The following is a 27679-nucleotide window of genomic DNA, read 5'->3' on the forward strand; positions in this document are numbered from 1 at the left end:
CGGACAATTCCTTCGACCTCATGGCTTGGTTTTTGCTCTGACGTGTACTGTCAACTGAGGGACCTTATATAGACAGGTGTGTGCCTTTCCAAATCATGTCCAATCAATTGAATTTACCTCAGGTGGACTCCAATCAAGTTGTAGAAACATCTCAAGGATGATCAATGGAAAGAGTGCACCTTGAGCTCAATACAAATGCTTATGTAAATAATAGCATTGCTAACTCTACAGGAATGTAGCTATGTCAGGACTGATTGGTTTTTACTTCCATGCCTTCTTGTCTACTCACAGCTTTTCATTCTTCCGTCTCTTTTAAAAACGTTACCTTTTTATTTTATCAAATTATTTGTATTTAGGACTAAAATATGTTTGTCGAGAGACCTTGTCAGAATAACAGCACAGTCGCTGACAGTTAATGACTAACACAAGATATCGTCGGTTGATGCCTCATTTGCCTATTTTAACGAAGGAGTGTTACGTTTACCTTCCCAGCAGCCTGAGGATGAGGCGGATCCAGAGGAGAGGGATCACTTCCTGCAGCAGTTGTATAAGTTCATGGAGGATCGAGGTGAGCCTTCAGCCCTGTCCCATTTATCTTCCTGTGTTTTCCCTGTCTGTCTCAAATAGCACCCTATTTCCTATATAGTGCCCTACTTTTGACCAGGGCCCATTGGTGATCTTTCATGACTTTTACAGCGCACAACACTTTACTGCAAGCGCGCGCGCACACACTACCTTACCGGCTCTGGCTCTGAATGCCCCATCCATCCTTCATTTGATTTCACTGCAGTTTTTTTTCACACAATGCATCCTTATCAGTCATTCAACGACAACATATGAAATAAGAACGATGTTCCTGTGATTTAGAATGCCCTAGAATGTGCTACTTTTCTTCTCACTGCTCTTCTCCACATCTCCTCCTCAGGGACACCAATTAACAAGCCTCCTGTGCTCGGCTACAAGGATCTGAACCTCTTCAAGCTCTTCAGGCTAGTCTACCAGCAGGGGGGCTGTGACAAAGTGAGTGCATCTCATCTGTACAGCTAACACCCCCCTGCCTCTTTCATCGGAGTTCTCCTCACTGCAGTGGCAGGCAGGCGGACTGTCTGGTCTCATCATCTAATGTGAACAGCCCGTTCTCTCAAGCTTTGTCTCTCCTCTGCCTCTATAAGCAGAATTGCAGCATGTAGCTTTTTAGTGGACTATGAAGGTCATGGATGGGGCTGTCTGGCTGGTGTTCTGCACGTCAGCTGTTATGAGGGCATAGAAAACAATAGGCCTGAAATGACTTAACAATTTGGACTTCTTCTCGATCAAGTGATGTTGGTAGCGTTTTGTCTCACTTACCTCCCTGTTTGTTTTGTTGAAGATATTCTTGATATAGCGTGGCCTACATTAATGATTATTCATATGTTACGTTGATGGTTGTTATTTGCAGATTGAAAGTGGATCTGTGTGGAAACAAATCTACATGGACCTGGGCATTCCCATCCTAAACTCTGCTGCCTCCTACAATGTGAAGACTGCCTACAGAAAGTAGGTGCTGATTCACTTCACTCAGACTGACAAGCACTCTTTACCAGACACGTCTTTCTTTTGAAGCTGAGTCATTTGCGTTGATGTTGAGAAATGCACTCAACGTCTTGGCATGATAAATTGAAACTGTCTTCTAGGACGGATTACTATAAGGCTATATAAATACATTTGATTGATGGATATTTCAGTTTTTTGCACCAAGATTATTTAGAAATGTGTGGTGAGTGACATTTACTGTGTGTGTGTGTGTGTGTAGGTACCTGTATGGCTTTGAGGAGTACTGCCGCTCAGCCTGCATCGTGTTCAGGACCATCCACCACAACGAGGCTCGTCCAGCGCCCCAGTCGTCCCAGACAGAGCAGAAGGCTGCCCAGGTCCCTGAGGTGAAGGTGAAGGACAAAGACAAGGTTGGCAAGGGCCCAACACCACCCGTCCAGAATGAGTCTGCTGCAGCCACAGAGGACAAGCCTTCCCAGGAGGAGGCTGCGTCGGGGAGTGAGAGCGACAAAGAGAGCCACAAAGATATCGCCTCTCCCAGGGTTAGGAGTTCTCAAAAGCAACTTTTGTCCTTTGTGCTGATTTACTTTTTCGAACTCTTAGATTTCCTCCCAATTCGCCTTCTCAAAATGAATTGAACTGGGGTTCATCCCCTCTGATCTTTTCATCCAATGCGTTTTGAGGAAGATGCAAGGAGAAAGTGTGAAAGCGCTGTACTATATAGTTTTTTCCCCCTGAGTTCCAGACACTAATCTCTTCTCTATCCTTTCCCTCAGGGGAGGAGACGGTGCACTGTGACCCCGGTCAAAGCTGAGGTGAAGGAGCCTGTCAAGCTGGAGAAGATCAAAGAGCAGGAGCCGAGTGGTCTGGGTGTGGGCGAGACCAGCGGAGAGGAGACGGGTGGTCAAAAAGAGAGCAGCAGGTCAGACGGAGGGGACACTCAGGGGAATGGATGCAGCCGACGTCTGGAGGAGACCGATAAAGAGTCTGAGGACGAAGGGGAGGATGAGGACGGCGAGAGGAGAGTTGAAGGGTACAGTTAAATGTTAATGAAACATATAACAGTGTAATATTAAACACTTCTTAGGGATAGGCGTCCCGCTAGCGGTATACCAGTCGACAACATCTGGTGAAATTGGAGGGCGCGCAATTCAAATAAATAATATTAAACATTCATGAACATAAGTATCTTATATCATTTAAAAGCTTACATTCTTGTTAATCTAACTGAATTGTCCGATTTACAATAGGCTTTACAGGGAAAGCATACCATGCGATTGTCTGATGACGGCGCCCCACATCAACATATTTTTCAACCAGCCCAGGCTTCACAAAATCACAAATGGCGATTTAAATAAATCACTTACTTTTGAAGATCTTCCCCTGTTTGCAATCCCAAGGGTCCCAGCTACAACATGAATGGTCGTTTTGTTAGATAAAATCCTTCAGTCTTCCAAAAGTCAGTTTAGTTGGCACCATCGATTTCAGTAATCCACTCGTTCAACATGCAGACAAATGAGTCGAAAAAGCTACCGCTAAACTTCGTCTAAACAAGTCAAACAACGTTTTTATACAATCCTAAGGTACCCTAAAATGTAAATGAACTTAATATTTCATACGGAAAGTAGTATGTTCTATAGAAAAGTAAAATTAGTAAGCGCACGCCCTCTTCCTCGCGTGCCGAAAGACTGATATTGTTCCGGTGCTCTCTTCACAAAAACTCAAAATTCTTGCTCGTTTTTCAATAAACAAGCCTGAAACCTTGAATGAAGACTGTTGACATCTAGTGGAAGCCATAGGAATTGAAATCTGGGAGCCGGAATTACATAGGACCTTTTGCTTTCCATTGTAAGAGCCTTGGACCTCAAACCAAGCAGAACTTATTTTTTTTCCTTGTGATTTTCGTCTGCCATGTCAATTCTGTTATAGTCTGAGACATTATTTTAATATTTTTAGAAACAGCTCATTTCTTTTGCTGTAGTGTGCAGAGCTCACTGTATTCACTAAGATGCAAACTGACCGAAACAGGGAGAGAAGACCTAGCTTAACTTACCCAATAAGAAACTCACATTTTTGTTGCAAAACATTTTGCTACGGTGTGAACTAATGAATGAGTCCCATTTCTATCATGTGAAATTGGAGTAGTGCCAGGTAGTACTGGCTGAAAGCTGCGTTTTGAGAGCCTCGTTGTGATGGCTCTACATGGGGCCCAAGGTTCTTTTGTGACGTTACTGCAGGATGCTTTTGTTTGATCACAGAAAAGGAGTCTGTAGAGAACCTTTGAGTAGCCTGGCCTACCAGGGTAAAGCCAATGTGTCCTGCCCAGAGTTTTGATGAAAATTAGCGTTTGCGTCTTTATGAACAGAGTTCTGTCAAGCTGTCAGCTGCTCCAACTACAGTGCCTTCAGAAAGTATTCACACCCCTTGACATTTTCCAAATTTTGTTGTGTTAGAACCGTAATTTTAAAAAGGATTCATTGTAGATTGCTGATGTTTAAAGTTTAAAAACAATCTGAGCAGCTAACCGATCGCTGCAGCTGTACATAGTCAATCTGTAAATAGCCCACCCAATCTACCTACCTCGTCCCCATATTGTTTGTATTTACTTTGCTGCTCTTTTGCACACCAGTATCACTACTTAAACACCATCATCTGCTCATCTATCACTCCAGTGTTTTAATCTGCTAAATTGTAATTCCTTTGCTACTATGGGCTATTTATTGCCATACCTCCTGATGTCATTTGCACACACTGTATATAGACTTTATTTTTTTCCTATTGTGTTATTGACAGTACGTACGCTTGCTTAGTCCATGTGTAACCCTGTTGTTTCTGTCACACTGCTTTGCTTTATCTTGGCCAGGTCGCAGTTGTAAATAAGAACTTGTTCTCAACTAGCCTACCTGGCTAAATAAAGGTGAAATAAAATAATAAAATGAAAAAACTGAGGATGGATCAACATTGTAGGTACTCCACAATACGAACCTAATTGACAGGTAAAAGCAGGAAGCCTGTGCAGATGTTCCAAAACATGCATCCTGTTTGCAATAAGTAACACTGCAAACCAATTAACTTTTTGTCCTGAATACAAAGTGTTTTGTTTGGGGCAAATCTAATGCAACACATTACTGAGTACCACTCTCCATATTTTCAAGCAGAGTGTTGGCTGCATCATGTTATTTGGTATGCTTGAAATTGTTAACAACTGGGGAGTTTTTCAGGATAAAAATATAAACCGTATGGCTCTAAGCACAGGTCAAATCCTAGAGGAAAACCTGGTTCAGTCGGCTTTCTTCTAGACACTGGTAGATAAATTCCCCTTTCAGCAGAACAATAACCTAAAACACAAGGTCAAATCTACACTAGAGCTGCTTACCAAAAAGACTGAATGTTCCTGAGTGGCCAAGGAACAGTTTTGATTTAAATCTACTTAAAATCTATGACAAGACCTGAAATGGTTGTCTAGCAAAGATCAACAACCAATTTGAGAGAGCTTGATCCATTTTGAAAAGAAAAATGGGCAAATGTTGCACAATCCAGGTGTTGGAAGCGCTTAGACTTACCCAGACACTCACAACTGTGCTTTTACTAAGTAATGACTCGGGTGTGAATACTCCTGTAAATTAGATATTTTATTTTCAATAAACATTTAAACAATGTTTTCACTTTTATGGGGTATTGTGTGTCGATGGGTGATAAATACATTTAACTTCTTGCGTCGAGCCATCCCGGATCCGGGATCGTGAATACAGCCTCAAGCTCATTACCATAACGCAACGTTAACTATTCATGAAAATCGCAAATGAAATGAAATTCATCTATTTGCTCTCAAGCTTAGCCTTTTGTTAACAGCACTGTCATCTCAGATTTTCAAAATATGCTTCTCAACCATTGCAAAACAAGCATTTGTGTAACAGTATTGATGGCTAACGTAGCATTTAGTGTAGCATTTAGCAGGCAACATTTACACAAAAAAACAGAAAAGCATTCAAATAAAATCATTTACCTTTGAAGAACTTCAGGTGTTTTCAATGAGGAGACTCTCAGATAGCTAATGTTCAGTTTTTCCTGAAAGATTATTTGTTTAGGACAAATTGCTCCGTTTTCTGCGTCACGTTTAGCTACGAAAAAACCCCTGTATCCAGGATTGTGTAAATCGATCAGCAAGCTCATTAGCATAACACAACGTTAACTATTCATGAAAATCGCAAATGAAATGAATCTATTTGCTCTCAGTCTTAGCCTTTTGTTAACAACACTGTCATCTCAGATTTTCAAAATATGCTTTTGAACCATAGCTAAACAAGCATTTGTGTAAGAGTATTGATAGCCTAGCATTGCATTAAGCCTAGCATTCAGCATGCAACATTTTCCACAAAAACCATAAAAGCATTCAAATAAAAATCATTTACCTTTGAAGAACTTGAGATGTTTTCAATGAGGAGACTCTGTTAGATAGCAAATGTTCCGTTTTTACAAAAAATATTATTTGTGTCGACTAAACGCTCCGTTTTGTTCATCACGTTTGGGTAAGGAAAAAAAATATATATAAGTCATTAAAACGCGAACTTTTTTCCAAATTAACTCCATAATATCGACAGAAACATGGCAAACGATGTTTAGAATCAATCCTCAAGGTGTTTTTCACATATCTATCGACGATAAAATCCATCGTGGCAGTTTACTTTCAATTCTGAAGAAATAGAACGCGCATGGCCCTACAGATTACGCACACAGGACACCGGGCGGGACACCAGGTAAATGTAGTCTCTTATGGTCAATCTTCCAATGATATGCCTACAAACACGTCACAATGATGCAGACACCTCGGGGAATAGACTGAAAGCGCAGGCTCATTCCTGGCGCATTCACAGCCATATAAGGAGACATTGGAACACAGCGCCTTCAGAATCCGGGGCATTTCCTGTATGAAACTTAATCTTGGTTTCGCCTGTTGCATTAGTTCTGGGGCACGCACAGATAATATCTTTGCAGTTTTGGAGACGTCAGAGTTGTCTTTCCAAGGCTGTCAATTCCATGCATAGTCGAGCATCTTTTCGTGACAAAATATTGCGCTTAAAACGGGCACGTCTTTTTATCCAATAATGACACAGCGCCCCCATAGGTTCAACAGGTTAATACATGTTGGATTCAGGCTGTAACACTGGAATCAGTCAAGGGGTATGAATATTTTCTGAAGCTTTGGACCAGTGTTAATGGTAATAGTAACCTGCTTTTGGAGGCTAGCTAACAACGGCTTTTTTTTACACAATTTACACAATCACCTTTTTGATTCAAGTCATGATTAGAGATATTTTAGGCAAGGGTGAGCAGCTAAAGATAAGCAGCTAGCTTTATTTTTGTGAGTGGGCACCGTAAGTAAGCATGGGTTGAGTTACTAAAATATTTAAAAGGGTATTTGGGACAACTTTTCTGTTGCCTGGCTACCCATCCACATTGCTCAGGACCAAACGCCTGGCCCACTAATGTTCTTTCTCTACAGTGAGTCTGGGGAGTGTTCAGCAGGACGGAACATTTTAGATCAAACATGCCTCTGACATGTAGAATAAGGAATCACATTGGCTCTATTCATGGCATTTCTATATGCAACATTCGAGATTGTTGGTCAACTGAACAAGGCCCTGGATTTTCCTCCCTCCCTGACGTCTTCTGGAATGCAAACACATTCTGACCGTTTTGATTGGTCCTAGAAACTGATCGGTATGGCCAGAGCCGTCCTACAAAATGTTGTCATCAACGTTGATACTCTGTTTGGTTAATACCTGTTGAATTTGTTTTGTTCGTCACTTATTTTGACGTCACACAAACAAATTCTAGGATGTCAGTTTCAGACAAGGAACAAACAGTGATCGTCGATAGAGCAGCGGAACTAAATTCAGGATCATGAGTCGTCAGGCAAAGCTTTTCTGTGCATAGGTTTTTCCTTTGGCCCTGTTTTGATCTATGTCTCTCTACAGGGCTGAGGATGAGGACTCAGAAGACTCTGTGACCGGGACTAAGGTGAAGGTAAAGTACGGCCGAGGGAAGACCCAGAAGATATACGAGGCCAATATCAAGAAAACTGAGAACGATGATGCCGGAGATGTCCTCTACCTGGTACACTACTACGGCTGGAACGTCAGGTAACCCATGGACACATACTTCCGTTCTCACCCACCTGAAAGAGATGATGGGGATTTGTGTTTTTATGATTTGTTGTCTTGATCATGGCAGTATTTTCGGTATTAGCTTTCCACCTTTCTCTATTTCTCTGTTTTTGAAGTTACTTTGACATTCAATGTCGTGCAAGTATTTTCCTGCCATAGCAACCCTTGGGCGGGCTGCTTAAGCGTTTTTTTTGTGACGCTTAACCTGTAGTGACACCCCATCCCGTGAACGGGACCGTTGTCATCATCTGACACTAATTAGCATAACGCAACGGACATAAATCTTCCTATTCATGAAAATATATTGGAACACAGCTTAGCCTTTTGTTAATCACCCTGTCATCTCAGATTTTCAAAATATGCTTTACAGCCAACGCTAGACAAGCATTTGTGTAAGTTTATCATAGCCTAGCATAGCATTATGCCTTGCTAGCAGCAGGCAACCTTGTCACGGAAATCAGAAAAGCAATCAAATTAAATCGTTTACCTTTGAACTTCGGATGTTTTCACTCACGAGACTCCCAGGTAGACAGCCAAAGTTCATTTTTCCCCAAAATATTATTTTTGTAGGCGAAATAGCTCCGTTTGTTTTTCACATTTGGCTGAGAAATCGCCTGAAATTGCGGTCACCACAACACCGAAAAATATTCCAAATTAGCTCCATAATATCGACAGAAACATGGCAAACGTTGTTTAGAATCCATCCTCAAGGTGTTTTTCTAATATCTATTCGATAATATATCCGTTGGGACAATTCGTTTTTCACTAGGACCGATTGGAATAATGGCTATCTCTGTATTTTACGCAAGAATCTCTCTCGGCGCCACCATGTGACCACTTACGCAATGTGGCCGCCTATGGCTATTCTTCAACAGAAATGCGTAAAACTACGTCACAATGCTGTAGACACCTTGGGGAATACGTAGAAAGCGTAAGCTCGTTGATGGTACATTCACAGCTGAATAGGGAGTCATTGGAACGCAGCGCTTTCAAAACCTGGGGCACTACCGGATTGGATTTTTCTCAGGCTTTCGCCTGCAACATCAGTTCTGTTATACTCACAGACAATATCTTTACAGTTTTGGAAACGTTAGTGTTTTCTTTCCAAAGCTGTTAATTATATGCATATTCTAGCATCTTTTCCTGACAAAATATCCTGTTTAAAACGGGAATGTTTTTTCCCCAAAAATGAAAATACTGCCCCTAACACCAAGCGGTTAAATCTTTTAAATCTAGCTCTAATGTTTATGGGTTCATTTCCCCTCTATAGGTATGAGTAAGTCTAGCTATAATGTTTATGGGTTCATTTCCCCTCTATAGGTATGAGTGAGTCTAGCTATAATGTTTATGGGTTCATTTCCCCTCTATAGGTATGAGTGAGTCTAGTTATAATGTTTATGGTTTCATTTGTCTTCTATAGGTATGAGTAAGTCTAGCTATAATGTTTATGGATTAATTTCCCCTCTATAGGTATGAGTAAGTCTAGCTATAATGTTTATGGGTTAATTTCCCCTCTATAGGTATGAGTGAGTCTAGTTATAATGTTTATGGTTTCATTTGTCTTCTATAGGTATGAGTAAGTCTAGCTATAATGTTTATGGATTAATTTCCCCTCTATAGGTATGAGTAAGTCTAGCTATAATGTTTATGGGTTAATTTCCCCTCTATAGGTATGAGTGAGTCTAGTTATAATGTTTATGGTTTCATTTGTCTTCTATAGGTATGAGTAAGTCTAGCTATAATGTTTATGGTTTCATTTCCCTTCTATAGCTATGAGTAAGTCTAGCTCTAATGTTTATGGGTTCATTTCCCCTCTATAGGTATGAGTGAGTCTAACTATAATGTTTTATGGGTTCATTACCCCTCTATAGGTATGAGTGAGTCTAACTATAATGTTTATGGTTTCATTTGTCTTCTTAAGGTATGATGAGTGGGTCAAAGCAGATCGGATCATCTGGCCTGTCGACAAGGGTGGAACAAAAAATAAACAGAAAAAGAAAGTCATGAACAAAGAGGATGGAGAGAAGGACAAGCAGGGGAAGCTGGGTGGGTTGAGAGGTCGCCCTCTTCTCAGAACCACTCCCCCCAGTGCCAACCGCAGCGTCTCCAAGACCCCCAGCCGTGAGGGGCGCTCCAGCAGCAAGAGCAAATCTGACACATCACCCCTGCCCAATGGAGAGGGTACGAGACCTGTACCTAAACCAGCATGTAACGTGTCTCCATCCCGATACTGAACCATGGCTTTCTTTTCTCCTCACCTTAATCTGCACCTATTATCAATCATTACAACTTTATTCATTAAATTTGTCTGTGAACAGGTACCCCTCGCCGACGCACAAGAAGAACCTCTGGGATGTATGACTCAGACAGGGATGCCAACTCCAATGGTAGGTACATACCTCGAAATGCAGAGGCAGTATAGTGTAGTCACTACTTTATTTATGAGAACTATGATAGTTGACATTTAAGGAAGATTGGAGGGTGTTTTCTGGCCAAGTGAGGTGGGTTTTACCAGACACAGATTAAACCTAGTCCTGGACTAAAGTAGCCCTTTCAGTGGATATTCTGCATTGGGCTTGATTTTGAGTCCAGGACTACACTTAATCTGTGTCTGGGGAAACTGCGCCTTGGTGTTGGAAGTAATGGTTAATTTATCGATTCAAGCCAGGACTTTTGATGGATGGAAGCTACCCATTTATGTGCCCCTTCTACTTATTTTAGATGAGTCGGGGAATTCGTCCGAGGACAGTGAGTCAGAGGATTCGCCGGAGAAGAAGCCTGCATGGGCGGAGAGAACGGACCCCGCCACAGCCCGTAAACAGGAAGAGGAGGAGGACCTGAGGGTGGAGAGAGGAAGAGCAGTGGCCGCCGCAGCAGCCCAGGCAGCAGCAGCAGCTGCACAGCTCCAACCCCCCAGCAGCCCTAAGGAGAAGGAGCAGCAGCAGGAAGACAAACTCCCTGAGAGGGAGCCTGAGAAAGAGGAGGCTGAGGAGCAGCTCCAGACGCCTCCCATGACCCCTGAACCCGACAGACCCAAGGAGGAAGACACCCCTAACCTGAAATCCCCCAGGCCTAAAGCATCACGTAGAAGTAACGTTAGAGAGCCCGAGAGGAACACCAACATCACTGGCTCTGAGATACCCACCACTCCCAACCACACTGAGACGGAGTCGTTCCCCAGCCCATGCCCCCTAAAGAGGCAGGATGAGCCCATGGTGGTTCTTCACTGTCTCTCTGCTGAGCACCTCCCCAGCATGCCTGACCTCCCCATCATGGACTCCGACACAGACTCCGCCCCGGAGGAGGAGATCTGCAGGGAGGAGCGAGGCGTGGCCAAGCGTAAAGCCACCGACCACAGGACGCCGGACAAGAAGGTGCGTCTAGACTGGAGGGAGGATACTGCCAGAATGGCATCGCCGGGCGCGAGGCCCCATGACTCGCCGGGCGCGAGGCCCCATGACTCGCCGGGCGCGAGGCCCCATGACTCGCCGGGCGCGAGGCCCCATGACTCGCCGGGCGCGAGGCCCACGACTCCAGAGCGGAGGCTGGAGTCGGGGGGACTGAAAGAAGAGGAGTGTCTGAAGCCAGCGAAGGGTAAAACAGAACCGGAGGTTAAAACAGAGATGCCTGCCCTCACTCCGGAGGTGCGGTGTCGAGGTCTAGGAGAGGGAGGTGTTGCAGGAGGTCAGCCCAGGTCAGAGCAGCCAGACTATGGGGCAGAGGAGGAGCTGATGCCCCAGATAGGGCCTGAGGCGCTGGTCTGCCACGAGGTGGATTTGGACGACCTGGATGAGAAGGACAAGACCTCAGCAGAAGACCTCCTAATGATGATGAGCCAAGGGAAGGTCCATGCTCCCCCTCCATCCAATGCCTCCTCCCACCACCCCCAGACCCACAACAACCCTCCTCCATCCTCCGGTGGAGCTGCTCCTCCACAAGTCTTTTCCCCCACCTCGGCCCCTAGCCCTGATGAGTCTATAAGCACCAAGAGTGAGAGCGACGTCACCATCGAGGTTGACAGCGTAGCTGGGGAGTCTCAGGAGGGGCTCGGTGATAATGAGTCGGCCAACTCCAACTGCTTTGAAGCCAACACCAGCTCTAGCAACTCCAGCATGTCACTACAGGAGAGAGACACCAAGGACAGAGGTAGGTCACACACGGACTGGCATAGAATAGGCTATATCCATTTAGCCTTGCGTTGGGCCAGTAACCGAAAGGTCCCTGGTTCGAATTCCTAAGCCAACTAGGCAAAATCTCTGTACCCTTGAGCAAGGCATTTAACAATTTAACTGGTCCTGTAAGTCGCTCTGGATAAGAACGTCTGCTAAATGACTCAAATGTACACTACCGTTCAAAGGTTTGGGGTCACTTAGAAATGTCCTTGTTTTTGAAAGAAAAGCACATTTTGTTGTCCATTTAAAATAACATCGAATTGATCAGAAATACAGTGTCGACATCGTTAATGTTGTAAATGACTATTGTAGCTGGAAACGGCTGATTTTTTTATTTTTATGGAATATCTATATAGGCCTATTATCAGCAACCATCACTCCTGTGTTCCAGTGGCACATTGTTAGCTAATCCAAGTTTATAATTTTAAAAGGTAAATTGATAATTAGAAAACCCTTTAGCACAGCTGAAAACTGTTCTGATTTAAAGAAGCAATAAAACTGGCCTTCTTTAGATGAGTTGAGTATCTGGAGCATCAGCATTTGTGGGTTTGATTACAGGCTCAAAATGGCCAGAAACAAAGCTCTTCTGAAACTCATCAGTCTATTCTTGTTCTGAGAACTGAAGGTTATTCCATGTGGGGAATTGCCAAGAAACTGAAGATCTCGTACAACGCTGTGTACTACTCAATTTACAGAACAGCGCAAACTGGCTCTAACCAGAATAGAAAGAGTGGGAGGCCCCGGTGCACAACTGAGCAAGAGGACAAGTACATTAGTGTGTTTGAGAAACAGACGCCTCACAAGTCCTCAACTGGCAGCTTCATTATGTAGTACCCGCAAAAAAACTGTCTCAACGTCAACAGTGAAGAGGCGATTCCGGGATGCTGGCCTTCTAGGCAGAGTTCATCTGTCCAGTGTCTGTGTTCTTTCGCCCATCTTCATCTTTTTTAAATTTGTATTATTGGTCAGTCTGAGATATGGCTTTTTCTTTGCAACTCTGTCTAGAAGGCCAGCATCCTGGAGTCGCCTCTTCACTGTTGACGTTGAGACTGGTGTTTTGTCTGTACTATTTAATGAAGCTGCCAGTTGAGGAATTCTGTGAAGGGAGTAGTACACAGCCAGATCTGCAGTTTCTTGGCAATTTCTCGCATGGAATAGCCTTAATTTCTCAGAACAAGAATAGACTGACCAGTTTCAGAAGAAAGTTATTTGTTTCTGGCCATTGTGGGCCTGTAATCGAACCCACAAATGCTGATGCTCCCGATACTCAACTAGTCTAAAGAAGGCCAGTTTTATTGCTGCTTTAATCAGAACAACAATTTTAAGATGTGCTAACATAATTGCAAAAGGGTTTTTTAATGCTCAATTAGCCTTTTTAAACTGATAAACTTGGATTAGCTGACACAACATGCCATTGGAACACAGGAGTGATTGTTGCTGATAATGGGCCTCTCTACGCCTATGTAGATAATCCATAAATATGCCTTTTCCAGCTACAATAGTCATTAACAACATTAACGATGTTTACACTGTATTTCTGATCAATTTGTTGTTATTTTAATGGACAAAAATGTGCTTCCCTTTCAAAAACAAGAACATTTCTAAGTGACCCTAAACTTTTGAACGGTAGTGTAAATGTAAAAATGCGTCTTGCGAACAGTTTCCTCACATGTTAGTTTTTATACATATTTTGCTCATTGCAAATAAGGTTTTAGTTGTACACTCATGGGGAAACATCTCTGTCCTCTGAAATGAAAATACTCAATGTTCTCCCTTTTATGATTAGGTCAGAAAAGGTTGATGGACTGCAATATGAGTTGTTCTGCAAAGAAGCAGAAGCGCAACCAGAAACGGCCAAGCACTACGTCCAAAATGGAGAAGAATGGAGCAGGTAAGTCGCATGGTTTGATAAAGTAATGCACCGATATGACATTTTTGGCCAATACTGATATCCAATATTTTCCTTGCCAAAGAAAATGATACCGATAACCAATATTTATAATTTAAGCATTCTAGTACAGTTATATAGTTAACTTCTTGCGTCGAGCCATCCCGGATCCGGTATCGTGACTACAGCCTCAAGCTCATTACCATAACGCAACGTTAACTATTCATGAAAATCGCAAATGAAATGAAATTAATCTATTTGCTCTCAAGCTTAGCCTTTTGTTAACAACACTGTCATCTCAGATTTTCAAAATATGCTTCTCAACCATTGCAAAACAAGCATTTGTGTAACAGTATTGATAGCTAACGTAGCATTTAGCGTAGCATTTAGCGTTAGCATTCAGCAGGCAACATTTTCACAAAAACCAGAAAAGCATTCAAATAAAACCATTTACCTTTGAAGAACTTCGGATGTTTTCAATGAGGAGACTCTCAGATAGCAAATGTTCAGTTTTTCCTGAAAGATTATTTGTTTAGGACAAATCGCTCCGTTTTCTGCGTCACATTTAGCTACGAAAAAAAACCTGTATCCAGGATTGTGTAAATCTATCCGCAAGCTCATTAGCATAACACAACGTTAACTATTCATGAAAATCGCAAATTAAATTAAATGAATCTATTTGCTCTCAAGCTTAGCCTTTTGTTAACAACACTGTCATCTCAGATTTTCAAAATATGCTTTTGAACCATAGCTAAACAAGCATTTGTGTAACAGTATTGATAGCCTAGCTTTTTAGGGCTGTGGTCCCTTGGTAGGAACACCAATCAGCCCAATCAGCGGAAATTTCAAGTGCACGCCACCTATAGTTTGAGATAAAACTCAAACTTTCATTAAAATGCACATACAATGTACTGAATTAAAGCTACACTCGTTGTGAATCTAGCTACCGAGTCAGATTTGTAAAATGTTTTACGGCGAAAACATAGCACATATTTATGTCAAACCACCACTGCAGACATAACTCATTAGCATAGCCAAGTAGGAAAAAATATGCACTCAACAAACGCAGGATTAAAATAAAAATCATTTCACTAACCTTTTGAAATCTTCATCAGATGACAGTAATTATAACATGTTACACAGTACATTCATTTTTTTTTCAATAATATGCAATATATATCCATAAATCTCTGTTTACAATGATGCATCGTTCAAAAAATGCTACTGGAATGTCAGGAGAATTGAAATAGCTCCGGCAGATAACGTCAGCTAACAAGGAATAAACATCATAAACTTTGACTAAATATGCATGTTTTACATATGTATAGTAAGATACACTTCTTCTAAATGCAATCGCTGTGTTACATTTATTTTTAACGTTACATGTTGCGTTCACTAAGCCATACATACTAGGGAGTCAGCGCTCCAAAATTATCTGTATAGCCCCTCTTTCTTGGAGTCGGCAGAAACCCAAAATTAACACATAAATATTCCCTTACCGTTGCTGTTCTTCCATCAGAAGACCTGGAAGGGTTACTACTCACCAAATTAGCGTTTAGTTTTCAAGTCTGCGTCTTTCTGTTCTCAAACACGACACTTTTCGGTCGAAATGTAGCCAAAATTCAAGCGGTTGCGCACCAAAACGTCGACAGTACATATTATATTTTGAGTAAACTTGTCAAACTATGTTCATAATTAAGCTTTAACATGTTATAAAGGTGTACAGCAATTGTGAGGACGAAGCGAAACACACACGTCTTTGAATAGATTCTGAAGAAAAGACTTCACCCTGGCAGAGCGCGCGTAACAGTCACCTATTTTTTTGCATGGCCGAGAGGTTTCGGCGCGCTCAAACTCCCGTGAGCACGTGATTCTCGCAGTGACAAGCCTAATTGACAGCAGGCTTCACGCTGAACAGATAGAGACTGTTCTCAGAGCTGTAGGTGCTTGGGAAGTGCGTATGTGATGACGTCAAAGTGGTGCCAACTTTTTCCATTACAAGAGAGACTTTGGGAGAATGCATGCCCTGAGACTTCTGCTTTACATAGAGACAAAATTTAAACGGTTTTAGAAGCTTTAGAGTGTTTTCTAGTCGATAATATGTTTTATATGCATATATTAGCAACTTTTGACAAAAATGTATCATGTTTTATATGGGTACCCAATTCCTCCTGCAGGGGCAGTTATCAGCTCGAGCCATAACAGGCTAGCATAGGATTATGCCTCTCTTTCAGCATGCAACATTTTCACAAAAAAACAGAAAAGCATTCAAATAAAATCATTTACCTTTGAAGAACTTCGGATGTTTTCAATGAGGAGACTCTCAGTTAGATAGCAAATGTTCCGTTTTTACAAAAAATATTATTTGTGTCGACTAATCGCTCCGTTATGTTCATCACGTTTGGGTAAGGAAAAAATAAATAAATATTAAGTCATTAAAACGCAAACTTTTTTCCAAATTAACTTCATAATATCGACAGAAACATGGCAAACCGATGTTTAGAATCAATCCTCAAGGTGTTTTTCACATATCTATCGACGATAAAATCCTTCGTGGCAGTTTACTTTCTCTTCTGAAGAAATGGAACGCGCATGGACCTACAGATTACGCAATAATTTCGACACAGGACACCGGGCGGGACACCAGGTAAATGTAGTCTCTTATGGTCAATCTTCCAATGATATGCCTACAAACACGTCACAATGCTGCAGACACCTTGGAGAAACGACACAAAACGCAGGCTCATTCCTGGCGCATTGACAGCCATATAAGGAGACATTGGAACACAGCGCCTTCAGAATCTGGGGCATTTCCAGTATGAAACTTCATCTTGGTTTCGCCTGTAGCATTAGTTCTGGGGCACTCACAGATAATATCTTTGCAGTTTTGGAGACGTCAGAGTTGTGTCTTTCCAAGGCTGTCAATTCCATGCATAGTCGAGCATCTTTTCGTGACAAAATATTGCGCTTAAAACGGGCACGTCTTTTTATCCAATAATGACATAGCGCCCCCATAGGTTGAAGAGGTTAACACACACACATGGACGCAGCGGTCTAAGGCACTGTATCACATCCGGTCGTGATTGAGAGTCCCATAGGGCGGCACACAATTGGCCCAGCGTCGTCCAGGTTTGGCCAGGGTAGGCCATCATTGTAAATAAGAATTTGTTCTTAACTGACTAGTCTAGTTAAATAAAGATTACACACACACCACACTGTCCCTGTGTCCGTTACCATATTGTCCAGCTGTAACTGTAACATTTCATGTAAACCCTATTTCTTATCTGCATCGAAATAGCAGTCCTTTTACATAGCATCGAGCATGGTGGCGACCGAATCGCCACCGAATCGCTTGTTCACAGCCTGTGTTGCCAGTTTTGTTGAGCAGGTGTTTCAATGCCATGACAGAGGGTATCACATCTGCTGCAGACGAAGTTGATGAGCTTATTTCTCCAGTCAGTTGTTCGAATGGAGCTAGGAATGTGTTAATGTTTCCAAGTATCAAACTTGTTCTCAAATGCCATTGAAATGGCAGCAGTGGTATGACAACCAGCACATCCATGAGCATGAAATACGACTTTCCTCAGTACAAAATCCTCGACGACCCACTGTGCTGTCAGACTCTGCATGCTTATGGGTATGATATCGCTGGTCCAAACGTCAGTAGTGAAGCTATTACTGTGTAACTCCAGTAGGGCAATATATGAAAAAATAGAGCACTTGGTAACGCTAGTGTGTACCGGTGCTCGAAAAGTCGTGAAAGCGAACATCAGCCACGACAGAGAACGGTTGATTGTCAAGGGCCATGAATCCCATTATCTTGGTGTTAATTGATTTCGCCTTTGCATTGTCTCGCTGAAATGTCCTTACTCTTTCAAATGACTGTTTGACTCGTTGTGGGTTAGTTTAGGAATGCTGTGTTGCGCCAAATTTTCCGTGGTGTCATTACTTTATGTACCTACATAGTGTAGGTAATCACGTCAGCTTTGACATCGGTTTTGCACATCGGTGTTTAACTAGACATCGAGCCGATGTTGACATTTTTGGCTAATATTGTCCGATTCTGATATTTTCACCAATATATATCCCTAGTTTGATTCCATTAATGACAGGCCGTCGTTTGGCATCCATCCTGCCCTACTTCGACTCACCTAAAATAAACGTTAATGGTTGAATCATTCTTGACTGTAAGGTGATTTATGGGTTCAATTAAATGATTTAAAATGTGTGTCTAGAGTACAGCAGTGACAGTGAGGACCTGGCTGTTATGGACCCCTCCTGTAAGATGACTCCAGTGAAACACTCAATGTCTAAAGGAAGCCTGAAGTTGGTCTCTCCTAACAGTAAGGAGTTAGAGAAGGACAAGCACAAACACAAGCAGTCCTCCTTCCCCTCCCCTCGCACATACAAGTGGACCTTCCAGCTCAGTAAGTAGAACTTACCACTTATCACTAATCAGGGGTGTACTCACTATACAACCAAACACGGAGGGACCTACCTGAATTTATCCAATAGAAACTGTTTTTATTAATGATTACATCCCTGTTTATCACACTGAGCTCAGGTGTTGAAGATTAGCAATAGCATCCGGTTTCCCAGACCAACTAAGCCTAGTCCTGGACAAAAAAATCCCCTTCAATGTAGATTCTCCATTGTTTTTATAACTAGGCTTAATCTGTGTCCGGGAAACCGTCCCTGGGGTTTGGATTTTAGCTTACATTCTGTGAATATTCTTAAACGTAATATTATATTTACTGTGGTAAATTAAATGGCTTCGAAAGCATGCATAGCTTTATAGCTGAATGGTCAAAGTAGGTACAGTTGAAGTCTGAAGTTTACATACACTTCGGTTGTAGTCATTAACTCGTTTCTTAACAAATTTCTTAACAACTATAGTTTTGGCAGTTGGTAAGGACATCTACTTTGTGCATGACATGACGCAAGTCATTTTTCCAGCAATTGTTTACAGGCAGATTATTTCACTGATAATTCACTGTATCACAATTCCAGTGGGTCACAAGTTGACTGTGCCTTTAAACAGCTTGGAAAATTCCAGAAAATGATGTCATAGCCTATCAGAAGCTTTTTTTTTTTAAATGTAAATGTAAAAATCAGAAGCTTCTAAAGCCAATTGACATTAATTTGAGTCAATTGGAGGTGTACCTGTGGATGTATTTCAAGGCCTACCTTCAAACTCGCTGCCCCTTTGCTTGACATCATGGGAAAAAGACCTCCGAAAAAAAATAGTAGACCTCCACAAGTCTGGTTCATCCTTGGGAGCAATTTCCGAATGCCTGAAGGTACCACGTTCATCGGTACAAACAATAGTACGCAAGTATAAACACCATGGGACCACGCAGCTGTCATACCGCTCAGGAAGGAGACGCGTTCTGTCTCCTAGAGGTGAATGTACTTTGGTGCGAAAAGTGCAAATCAATCCCAGAACAACAGCAAAGGACCTTGTGAAGTTACTGGAGGAAACGGGTACAAAAGTAACTCTATCCACAGTAAAACGAGTCCTATATCATAACCTGAAAGGCCGCTCAGCAAGGAAGAAGCCACTGCTCCAAAGCCGCCATAAAAAGCCACTACGGTTTGTAACTGCACATGGAGACAAAGATCATACATTCTGGAGCAATGTCCTCTGGTCTGATGAAACAAAAATAGAATTGTTTGGCCATAATGACCATCGTTATGTTTTGATGAAAAGGGGGAGGCTTGCAAGCACGGGGGTGGCAGTATCATGTTGTGGGGGTGCTTTGTTGCAGGAGGGACTGGTGCACTTCACAAATAGATGGCTTCATCAGGCAGGACAATTGTGGATATATTGAAGCAACATCTCAAGATATCAGTCAGGAAGTTAAAGCTTGGTTGCAAATGTGTCTTACAAATGGACAATGACCCCAAGCATACTTCCAAAGTTGTGGCAAAATGGCTTCAGGACAACAAAGTCAAAGTATTGGAGTGGCCATCACAAAGCCCTGACTTCAATCCCATAGAAAATGTGTGGTTTGTGGGCAGAACTGAAAAAGTGTGTGCGAACAAGGAGGCCTACAAACCTGACTCAGTTACACCAGCTCTGTCAGGAGGAATGGTCCAAAATTCACCCAACTTATTGTGGGAAGCTTGTGGAAGGCTACCCAAAACTGTTGACCCAAGTTAAACAATTTAAAGGCAATGCTACCAAACACTCAGTATGTAAACTTCTTACCCACTGGGAATGTGATGAAAGAAATAAAAGCTGAACTAAATCATTCTCTCCTCTATTATTCTGACATTTCACATTCTTAAAACAAAGTGGTGATCCTAAGACACTTTCACCTTTTCAATTTTTACTAGGATTAAATGTCAGGAATTGTGTAAAACTGAGTTTAAATGTATTTGGCTAAGGTGTATGTAAACCTTCCAACTTCAACTGTATTTGTTCAGATGGTCTGACGATTACAATAAGAACCTTTGTGTGTCTCTGAGCAGATGAACTGGACAGCATGACAAGTGCTGAGAGGATTTCCTTCTTACAAGACAAACTACAGGATATAAGGAAGTATTACATGTCACTCAAGTCTGAAGTGGCCTCCATAGACAGGAGGCGGAAGAGGTTAAAGAAGAAAGAAAGAGAAGGTAGGATGGCTTCTCCTGTTCCATCCCAACTCAGACTCAATGTTACTCTTGTCCTCAGTCATGTTCCAGAGCAAACTGCTTGAATAGCTTTGTATTGAAATGCTTTTGTTTTTGAATGATTCCTTAATCAAATTTTGACACGCACTTCAAAGTATTAGTGTGCTTACAGCGGTCTAACCTGCTCTTTTCCCCCTCCATTGTAATGGTATGCTTTGTTTCCATAGTCTCTTTGCTCACCACAATATTGTGCAGAGTATGAAAGATGGATACGGCTGTCTAACCTGCTCTCTCCCTCTCGCTCCCAGTGTCCCACACCACAGCTTCAACATCGTCTGGCTCGTCAGACACTGGGATGAGCCCCTCCTCCGCCTCACCGACTCAGAACACTGTGGCTGTCGAGTGCAGGTGATGACACGCCTTCTCCCCCACGGTTCCCATGACGACTACCCTTTCCCACCATCCCGCTGCCTCCCTGGAGACACTGTTGTGTCCGAAATGGCACCCTATTCCCTTTAAAGTGCAAATCTTTTGACCAGAAGCCAGTGTTAAATGACCAGAGGCCCTGGTCAAAAGTAGTCCACTATATAGGGCATAGAGGTGCCATTTCAGACATACCCACGTACTGACACACCAGAGCCAGCGGCCAAAAGCACTCGACTGCCCCCTCTGTCTCCTTTCACCCCCCCATCCCTCCTACCGCATCCCATCCACCACTTGGCCACTCCCACTTCTTGCACTTCCCTGCCTTGTAGATATTGTGGTCCACCTACTGTAGTGTTGTCAGGAAATGGATTCTACGTGAGTTGAATGTAAAGGAAACCACAAACCCCAGATACTCCTAGCCAAACCCCTTCACTCTCCATCCTTGAACAGTCCATGGCACTTTTCTTCTTCTTACTCTGTCAGAAACAGATATAACCTCCTCTGGTTCCTCAAACGGGAGCAATCTAGATTCAGTAATGAATCAATGATGTCTATCAGCAGAACCAGACATACACAATGTATGTAATCTACAATGTAAAGGGTCCCTACCCATGTTAATAATGGTCACTTAACCACCATGTTAATAATGGTCACTTAACCACCTTGGACATTGTTTGCAAAAAGGTCAATTATGTTCGCTTGCTCCATCAGAACTGCCAAAGTACACGTGTTACAGCAGATTGCCCTATTTTGGAAAAGTGGGACAAATTCAATTGCGAAAGGGAATGTAGTTTACTGAAAACTGCAGCCGTTGTCTTCCATTTATTGCAGTGTGTCATCACAGATTAATTATGAAAACTATTTTTGGGTCTCTTTTTAAGAAAAGTAATTTAAAAAAATATTAGAAAAGGGTTTATTACAGTGGAACACAGGAGAATGTTTTCAGTGGACTAATTTCCTTTGCGAGTGTATTGTCTTTTTATATGTAATTGCAGAGTTTTTATTTTAGTATGGAAAATTTCAAAAAGTATATATCACAACAGTGAAGTTATTTAATGAAAGATTTCTAGCCCTGAAATTTTGTGTAAAAAAGGTTTCTTGCATTGTTAAATATATTTATTCTGTCAGTGGACACATTTTAGTATTTTTTACAATATAGAGACACGAACCTTCCACAGTTTGGACAATGGGAAATTCTGATATTGAAAGAATGTTGTGTGCTCATCTAAAAGCAGACTTTGACTGTGATGTTTCAATTGGGTAGCTACTGTGCAGTACATGTTTCCCCTATTTTCAACAGGGCCCTCAACTTTCTCAACATTTTTTTTTTCTTCCCCTAGATGGTTTTTGGGGAACACCATAATTTGGTGGCCTTCATTTTGTTTCTTGGTACTTGTATTTGTTATAATTTAAAACAACTATTCTTATTTCGACATGAGTTCTGACCAATAAATAAAAGTTGCTTAAGGAATATGTATGTGAAGCCCAGAGGTTTCTTATGATTGTTTTTGTATATAGATCTTCCAAAACCATGAATTTGAAAAATACATTTGACAAACTGTAAAGAATGACATTATTTTTTTATACCTCATCTTTGTACTGGTATATTAAAACCTTTTTTATGACAAGTTGGTAGAAACATTCACGCACACAGACTGACTATATACTGACCCAGTGGGTTTCAGCATTAGTCTGAAACTAACCCTACAGAAGAGTCATGGAAGCATTCAGAACATTGACATTTTTTATGCCTTATAGACTTGTGAAAAACACACAGTACTTCCTTAAAAGCTAAGTTTATCTACAGATTCCTGGATGAAGGAAAGAAGGTATTAAGATTACCTGAGCAAAGTCTTTGTATCTTAATGTAAAATAAGCAGAGGTTTTCATTTCTAATAAAGTTTTTAAATATTTCCCTTGTGAATTACTGATCATTTTAGAGGCTGACGTGGACGGACACTCCGAGGGACGTTCTGCGTCCACCTCTGTCCTAACGCTTACTGTTATTTCCCCCAGCCGAAATTAACACCTAGTCATTCTAGGGTTTTGCTTCTTCTTTTTACTATTTTCTACATTGTAGAATTAAGTTTAGACAAAACTATTAAATCAAAATATAGTTTGAGATTCAAAGTAGCCACCCTTTGCCTTGACAGCTTTGCACACTCAACCAGCTTCATGTGGTCAACTGGAATGCATTTCAATTAACAGGTTGAGTTAATTTGTGGAATGTCTTTCCTTGTGTTTGAGCTGATCAGTTGTGTTGTGACAAGGTAGGGGTGGTATATGGAAGAACAGAAAGAGAAATGACAGTCCATTACTTTAAGACAATGTCTGTCAATGAGGAAAGTTTCTTCAAGTGCAGTCACAAAAACCATCAAGCGCTCTGAGAACTGCCACTTTGTGCGTATGGATCATTTCAGCTCGTGGGACCAACACTTTTCATGTTGCGTTTATAGTTTTGTTCTGTACAGTTTAGCAGTCAAACAAAATAGGACATTATACAATGGGAAAATTACCAGTATACCCAGGTCATTTTATTTAATGACTGTTGCACAAGAGGGGACATCTGGTCAATGTTACAAGACATTTAGTAACAAATATGGATTTTTATGGGAGTGTTAATTGGTCCCTTTTCCTAAGTTATTGCTAGTATGTTATTCTTAATTCACATCAGAAAAGAATACCTTACATACACTATAATAAACCATTCACATTCTGCCTGGATCAAAACTCAGCATGATCTCATACATCATGATCAGGCTTTTCCTTGTGAGGGCTCATAACAGCCCTCTGGTTAGAAGTGTCCAAGCAGTCAGCCTGAGAAGTAGATGTAGGTTAGCCATCTGCTGATTCACAAATAACAGCTTCATGGTGGTGTGTAGATCATGTGATCAGACTGGATGGGGGACTACTAGCGTTATGTCCATGTTTAAAGGGCGGTAGTTCTCTACCGTGGTCCCATTAAACCTGCTTTCTGTGCCGGGGCTTCGTTCTGTTGGATGTGGTACTCCTGGATGCGCTGGGTCATTCATGTACTTCTGTAGGGCAGCTCTCTGAACAGGTGGACTGAGGGGGAAACCAAGATCGTTCTATGACATCACATATTACACCTCTTCAAATATTGGTGTCCACTGCAAAGGCTTCTACTCCAACTAAAGAAGCTAACCTGGTAGAATGTTACTTTTAACATACAGGAACATTCAGTGATAACATTTTGTTGAGGAGGAATGGTACCACATTGTGTCCTATTTTACCCAATACCTAACCTCATCCCCAGGCTCGATTGCTACAGAAAGAGAAGCTTCTGGTGGATGAGATTATTTTACATTTACATTTAAGTCATTTAGCAGACGCTCTTATCCAGAGCGACTTACAAATTGGTGCATTCGATTATCCACTTCCTAGCCTCCAATGACGAGACAGGATTTGGAAGGATGGCCACAACTTACTTCTCAGGCATGAGTATGGGAAAAGGAAATGTAATGGAGATTAACTTCACCTCATTCTCAAAGCCCATTGGAGAAGGTCAGAGGGAAGTGAACTTTGACTTTCTCATTCAATGGGTTTTGAGAAGGAACTCTAGAAAACATCAGGAAAGTCAACCTACCTCTGGCTTTACTTCTCTAGTGGTAAAATCCCTCACAGTCCATGAAGCAGTTCTCTGAGTTTATTGTAGGGGCCAAGAAATTATTTGAACTGTGAACAGAAACAATATTTATGAATGTGTTCATTTAACACTCAGATTAAACCAGATTGAATTGTGTATGAGAAGTATCCTCGTTTAATCTGGTCTGCCTCTGTTACCTGGGCAGCCATGGTGGTCAAATTCGAGTTTTCTGTTGGATTGAAGTTACACACATGATGTAACTGATTTAATGACAGCTCTATCCCTGTAATGTATGATGTACGTTCACTATAACTATCTTAGCATAGGGAGTATTGAATTACCAAGATAGCTAGCTATATATGACACTTGACCATGCATTCATAGCAACTGCATAGTTGAAGGCTTTTCGTAGTGTTAGCAAGCAAGCTCAGTATGCAGCTAAAAGCTCCCAAGCTGATTTGGTAAGGTTCACAGGCTAACTATATAGCCCAGCAGATCCAGTTAAGCCTTTGAAAACACGACATACATTTAGATATCAAATTGTGTGCACAAAATGCATGAACAATCACCATTTCTTCAACACAGCAACGAAGTCATTCACCCAGCCAGGTTCCCGAAGTACATGTGAAAAGGGGACTGCAGTGGATGAGGCTTGAAAGGTAACGTTACAAAAAATGCTATAATCATTACGACATTGTTTTAAAAACATTTATAGAATGTTACATATTTTATACGTTCGTGTGGATGTGTATGACATTCAAAATCGAAAAATAATTTGTCGAAAATAACTGACATTCCTAATTGTGGATATAGTGTTACTGCATAAAAACTCCGGTGTGGCACGAAGTAGTGTTCCAGTACCTCATTTTAGTGTTTATCGCTGGATTAACTTTCTCACCCGTGGTTGTTTATTATTTTGTTGTTTAATGCTTATTTGTTGTTTTTTTTGTTAAAGTTCATGCACAGCAGATTGAGATATTTCACGAACGAGATCATGTCCTTGACCGGAAGTTACTGTTGTAAGCAACAGCTGCTGTGTTTTCATATTGGCTCATAGTAGCTAACAGTAGAAGCTGTTATATTTCTCGATTCTGACTAAAGGTTGTATTCATTTCCCAACGATTGTTTAAAATAGCACAGGTCTAGCAACTTCTTACTTGGTTTTCTGTGCTGTTCTTTCAACCTTTTAGAGGTGCCTACTAGCTAGCAACCTAACGTCAACCAACAATTATGTTTCGGGAAGTAAAACATGTTAGGATAAAATCAAATTTTATTTGTCACGTGCCGAATACAACTGTTACCGACTAAAAGGGGAACCCAGACGCGAGCCTACCAGACTAGCTAAATGGAGTACCAGCTGTTCTGGATGACTGTGATAACGCACTCTGCAGTTGATGGTGGTGTATTCCTCAGTGCCATTGGATGAATCCCGGAATAAATTCCAGTCCTGTAGTGTATCATCTGACCACTTCCGTTTGAGCGAGTCACTGGTACCTCCTGCTTTAGTTTTTGCCTGTAAACAGGAATCATGGTAGAATTATTGTCAGATTAGCGAGGGAGAGCTCTGTGTGGAGTAAAGGTGGTCTGGAGATTTGTTCGCTTCTGGTTGCACATGACATGCTGGTAGAAATGAGGTAAAACGGATGTAATTTTCCTGCATTAAAGTCCCCGGCCACTAGGAGCGCCGCTTCTGGATGAGCATTTTCTGGTTTGATTTTGGCCTTATTCAGCTCTTTGAGTACGGTTTTAGTACCAGCAAGTTGCAGAGAACGACTGCATTGTTTATTTATCTAGCTATCTAACAACTTGCAAGGCAAGTATCACGGTCACGTTCATATTACCCACCTTGATGCTGCAGACTCCCACTGTGGTTCCAGCAACATGTAGGCTACCCAGTTTACCTTAGTCACTTGCTTTATTTAAACAAATTATGAGAATAGCCTTGACATCTGTCATTATTAAATAAAAAGTTGATCCTCATTGATTAGTTACGATAAGATACTTTATTGTCAATTTTTGTGGAAACTACTTTTATAAGTTAGTTAGTTTTATAAGTTAAACATTTATATTTGTCTGTCTCCCCTACGTTAGCTTTTCCAGAACCTTCCAGCCAGTGGAGGGATGGAGGGAGTATGAGACCCCAGCTCCTCGCAGGTTAAACCCAAAGCCCACACTCCGGAACACCCAGAACACTACACAGCTGCACAGCTCCAGGACACAGAATACATCTCACACAGCGCAAGGTTAGTCATCAAAGTGTCTTTGCATCTGATAAATTGTCATGGTCTGGGGTTGAAATGGCACCCTTTTCCCCATAGAGTGCACTATTTTTGTGCAGAGACCTATGGGCCTTGGTCAAAAGGAGTGTACTATATTGGCCCTATAGGGAATATGATGCCATTTCGGATGTCGCCATGGATTTCCAACAGATGTAAGAGTCATTTTCACCACTCGGGGGCAGTAGTGTCACTCCAACCTACTGGTTCTGTAGGAAGTACAGGATTTTGCAGAAGGCTGGAGATTCTAAAAAGGAAGTGTTTATTCACACACATCTGAAAACACTATTTAATAGGCTACAATGTCACTGTTTTTTTCCTGTCCTTGTTGATTTTGGTGATTGCTATTTCCATTTGTCACTCTCTTGATGAGATGGAATACAAGACAAGCATGTTACTTTCAACCTCTGTACTTTGAACTAATAAACATTTGCCTTCTGTACTCCTCTGTTTGGCAACCTCTCATTATCATTAGTCGCTTTATGTTGATGCAAACACGACAGATTTACACTGGGCCATTTTCACCACATTATTGCAGTCAGGTCAACACACACCTGTCAGCATCTGCATTACAGAAAATATCTTCAAATGTTACCCACCAAATTGAAAAGCTGCGTTGTACAATGAGCCAGACTGCATTGCATGCTAAGTCAAATGCATGTTTGGAATTATAGTCTGACAATATATATAATTGGATTCATAACAAGTAGGCCTATGGCTGGCTTATTAACATGTTGTGTGATACAACGATAAACGTGTGAAATACATATAGCTCATGTTTTGGCGGCCAGTCAATTCTCAGTTTTGGTTTTGTCATAAACATACATAATGTCCCTGTGTTTGGCTCCGTTGGCCGAGCACCAAGACTACTCTGAATTGTTACAATGGCTGCCGGGCCTCGCTCGGTCTCCCTCTCGTCTCCCTAGCCACAAGCTTCGGAACGCAGCCTCCTCCTGAACATTGGAGATCCATACAAAGCACCACGGACTATT

The 27679-nt window shown here is 41.7% G+C and overlaps 1 protein-coding gene and 1 long non-coding RNA gene across 9 annotated transcripts in view; one reads left to right on the top strand and one right to left on the bottom strand.

Moving 5' to 3' along the window:
• LOC115138704 (AT-rich interactive domain-containing protein 4A-like) overlaps positions 1-22717 on the top strand; it is a 54390-nt gene extending 31673 nt beyond the window's left edge. For 2 of the 5 annotated variants that reach the window (XM_065025788.1, XM_065025790.1), the window contains exons 12-24: positions 493-568; positions 926-1020; positions 1439-1536; positions 1793-2075; positions 2310-2566; positions 7512-7676; positions 9622-9908; positions 10019-10087; positions 10422-11846; positions 13659-13763; positions 17996-18187; positions 20235-20381; positions 20687-22717. In XM_065025788.1, the coding sequence (XP_064881860.1) occupies positions 493-568; positions 926-1020; positions 1439-1536; positions 1793-2075; positions 2310-2566; positions 7512-7676; positions 9622-9908; positions 10019-10087; positions 10422-11846; positions 13659-13763; positions 17996-18187; positions 20235-20381; positions 20687-20790 (3303 nt within the window). In that variant the 3' untranslated portion in view covers positions 20791-22717. The remainder of the gene's footprint in view (positions 1-492; positions 569-925; positions 1021-1438; positions 1537-1792; positions 2076-2309; positions 2567-7511; positions 7677-9621; positions 9909-10018; positions 10088-10421; positions 11847-13658; positions 13764-17995; positions 18188-20234; positions 20382-20686) is intronic. The other 3 variants (XM_029675834.2, XM_065025789.1, XM_065025791.1) reach the window with 3 other exon arrangements.
• A 594-nt stretch (positions 22718-23311) lies between these two features.
• Positions 23312-25392, bottom strand: LOC115138707 (uncharacterized). Of its 4 annotated transcripts, none has more exons than XR_003864990.2 (3): positions 25310-25392; positions 24412-25062; positions 23312-23870 (listed from the first exon to the last, which is right to left on the bottom strand). It is a non-coding gene; the product is annotated as an uncharacterized LOC115138707 (long non-coding RNA). The 4 variants fall into 4 exon arrangements; XR_003864989.2 differs by having other exon boundaries at positions 25273-25374; XR_003864988.2 differs by lacking the exon at positions 25310-25392 and having other exon boundaries at positions 24412-24500; positions 24981-25189.
• Positions 25393-27679: the final 2287 nt, after the last annotated feature.

Source organism: Oncorhynchus nerka, linkage group LG12 (genome assembly GCF_034236695.1).
Source record: "Oncorhynchus nerka isolate Pitt River linkage group LG12, Oner_Uvic_2.0, whole genome shotgun sequence".
In the NCBI taxonomy this organism is placed as follows: Eukaryota; Metazoa; Chordata; class Actinopteri; order Salmoniformes; family Salmonidae; genus Oncorhynchus; species Oncorhynchus nerka.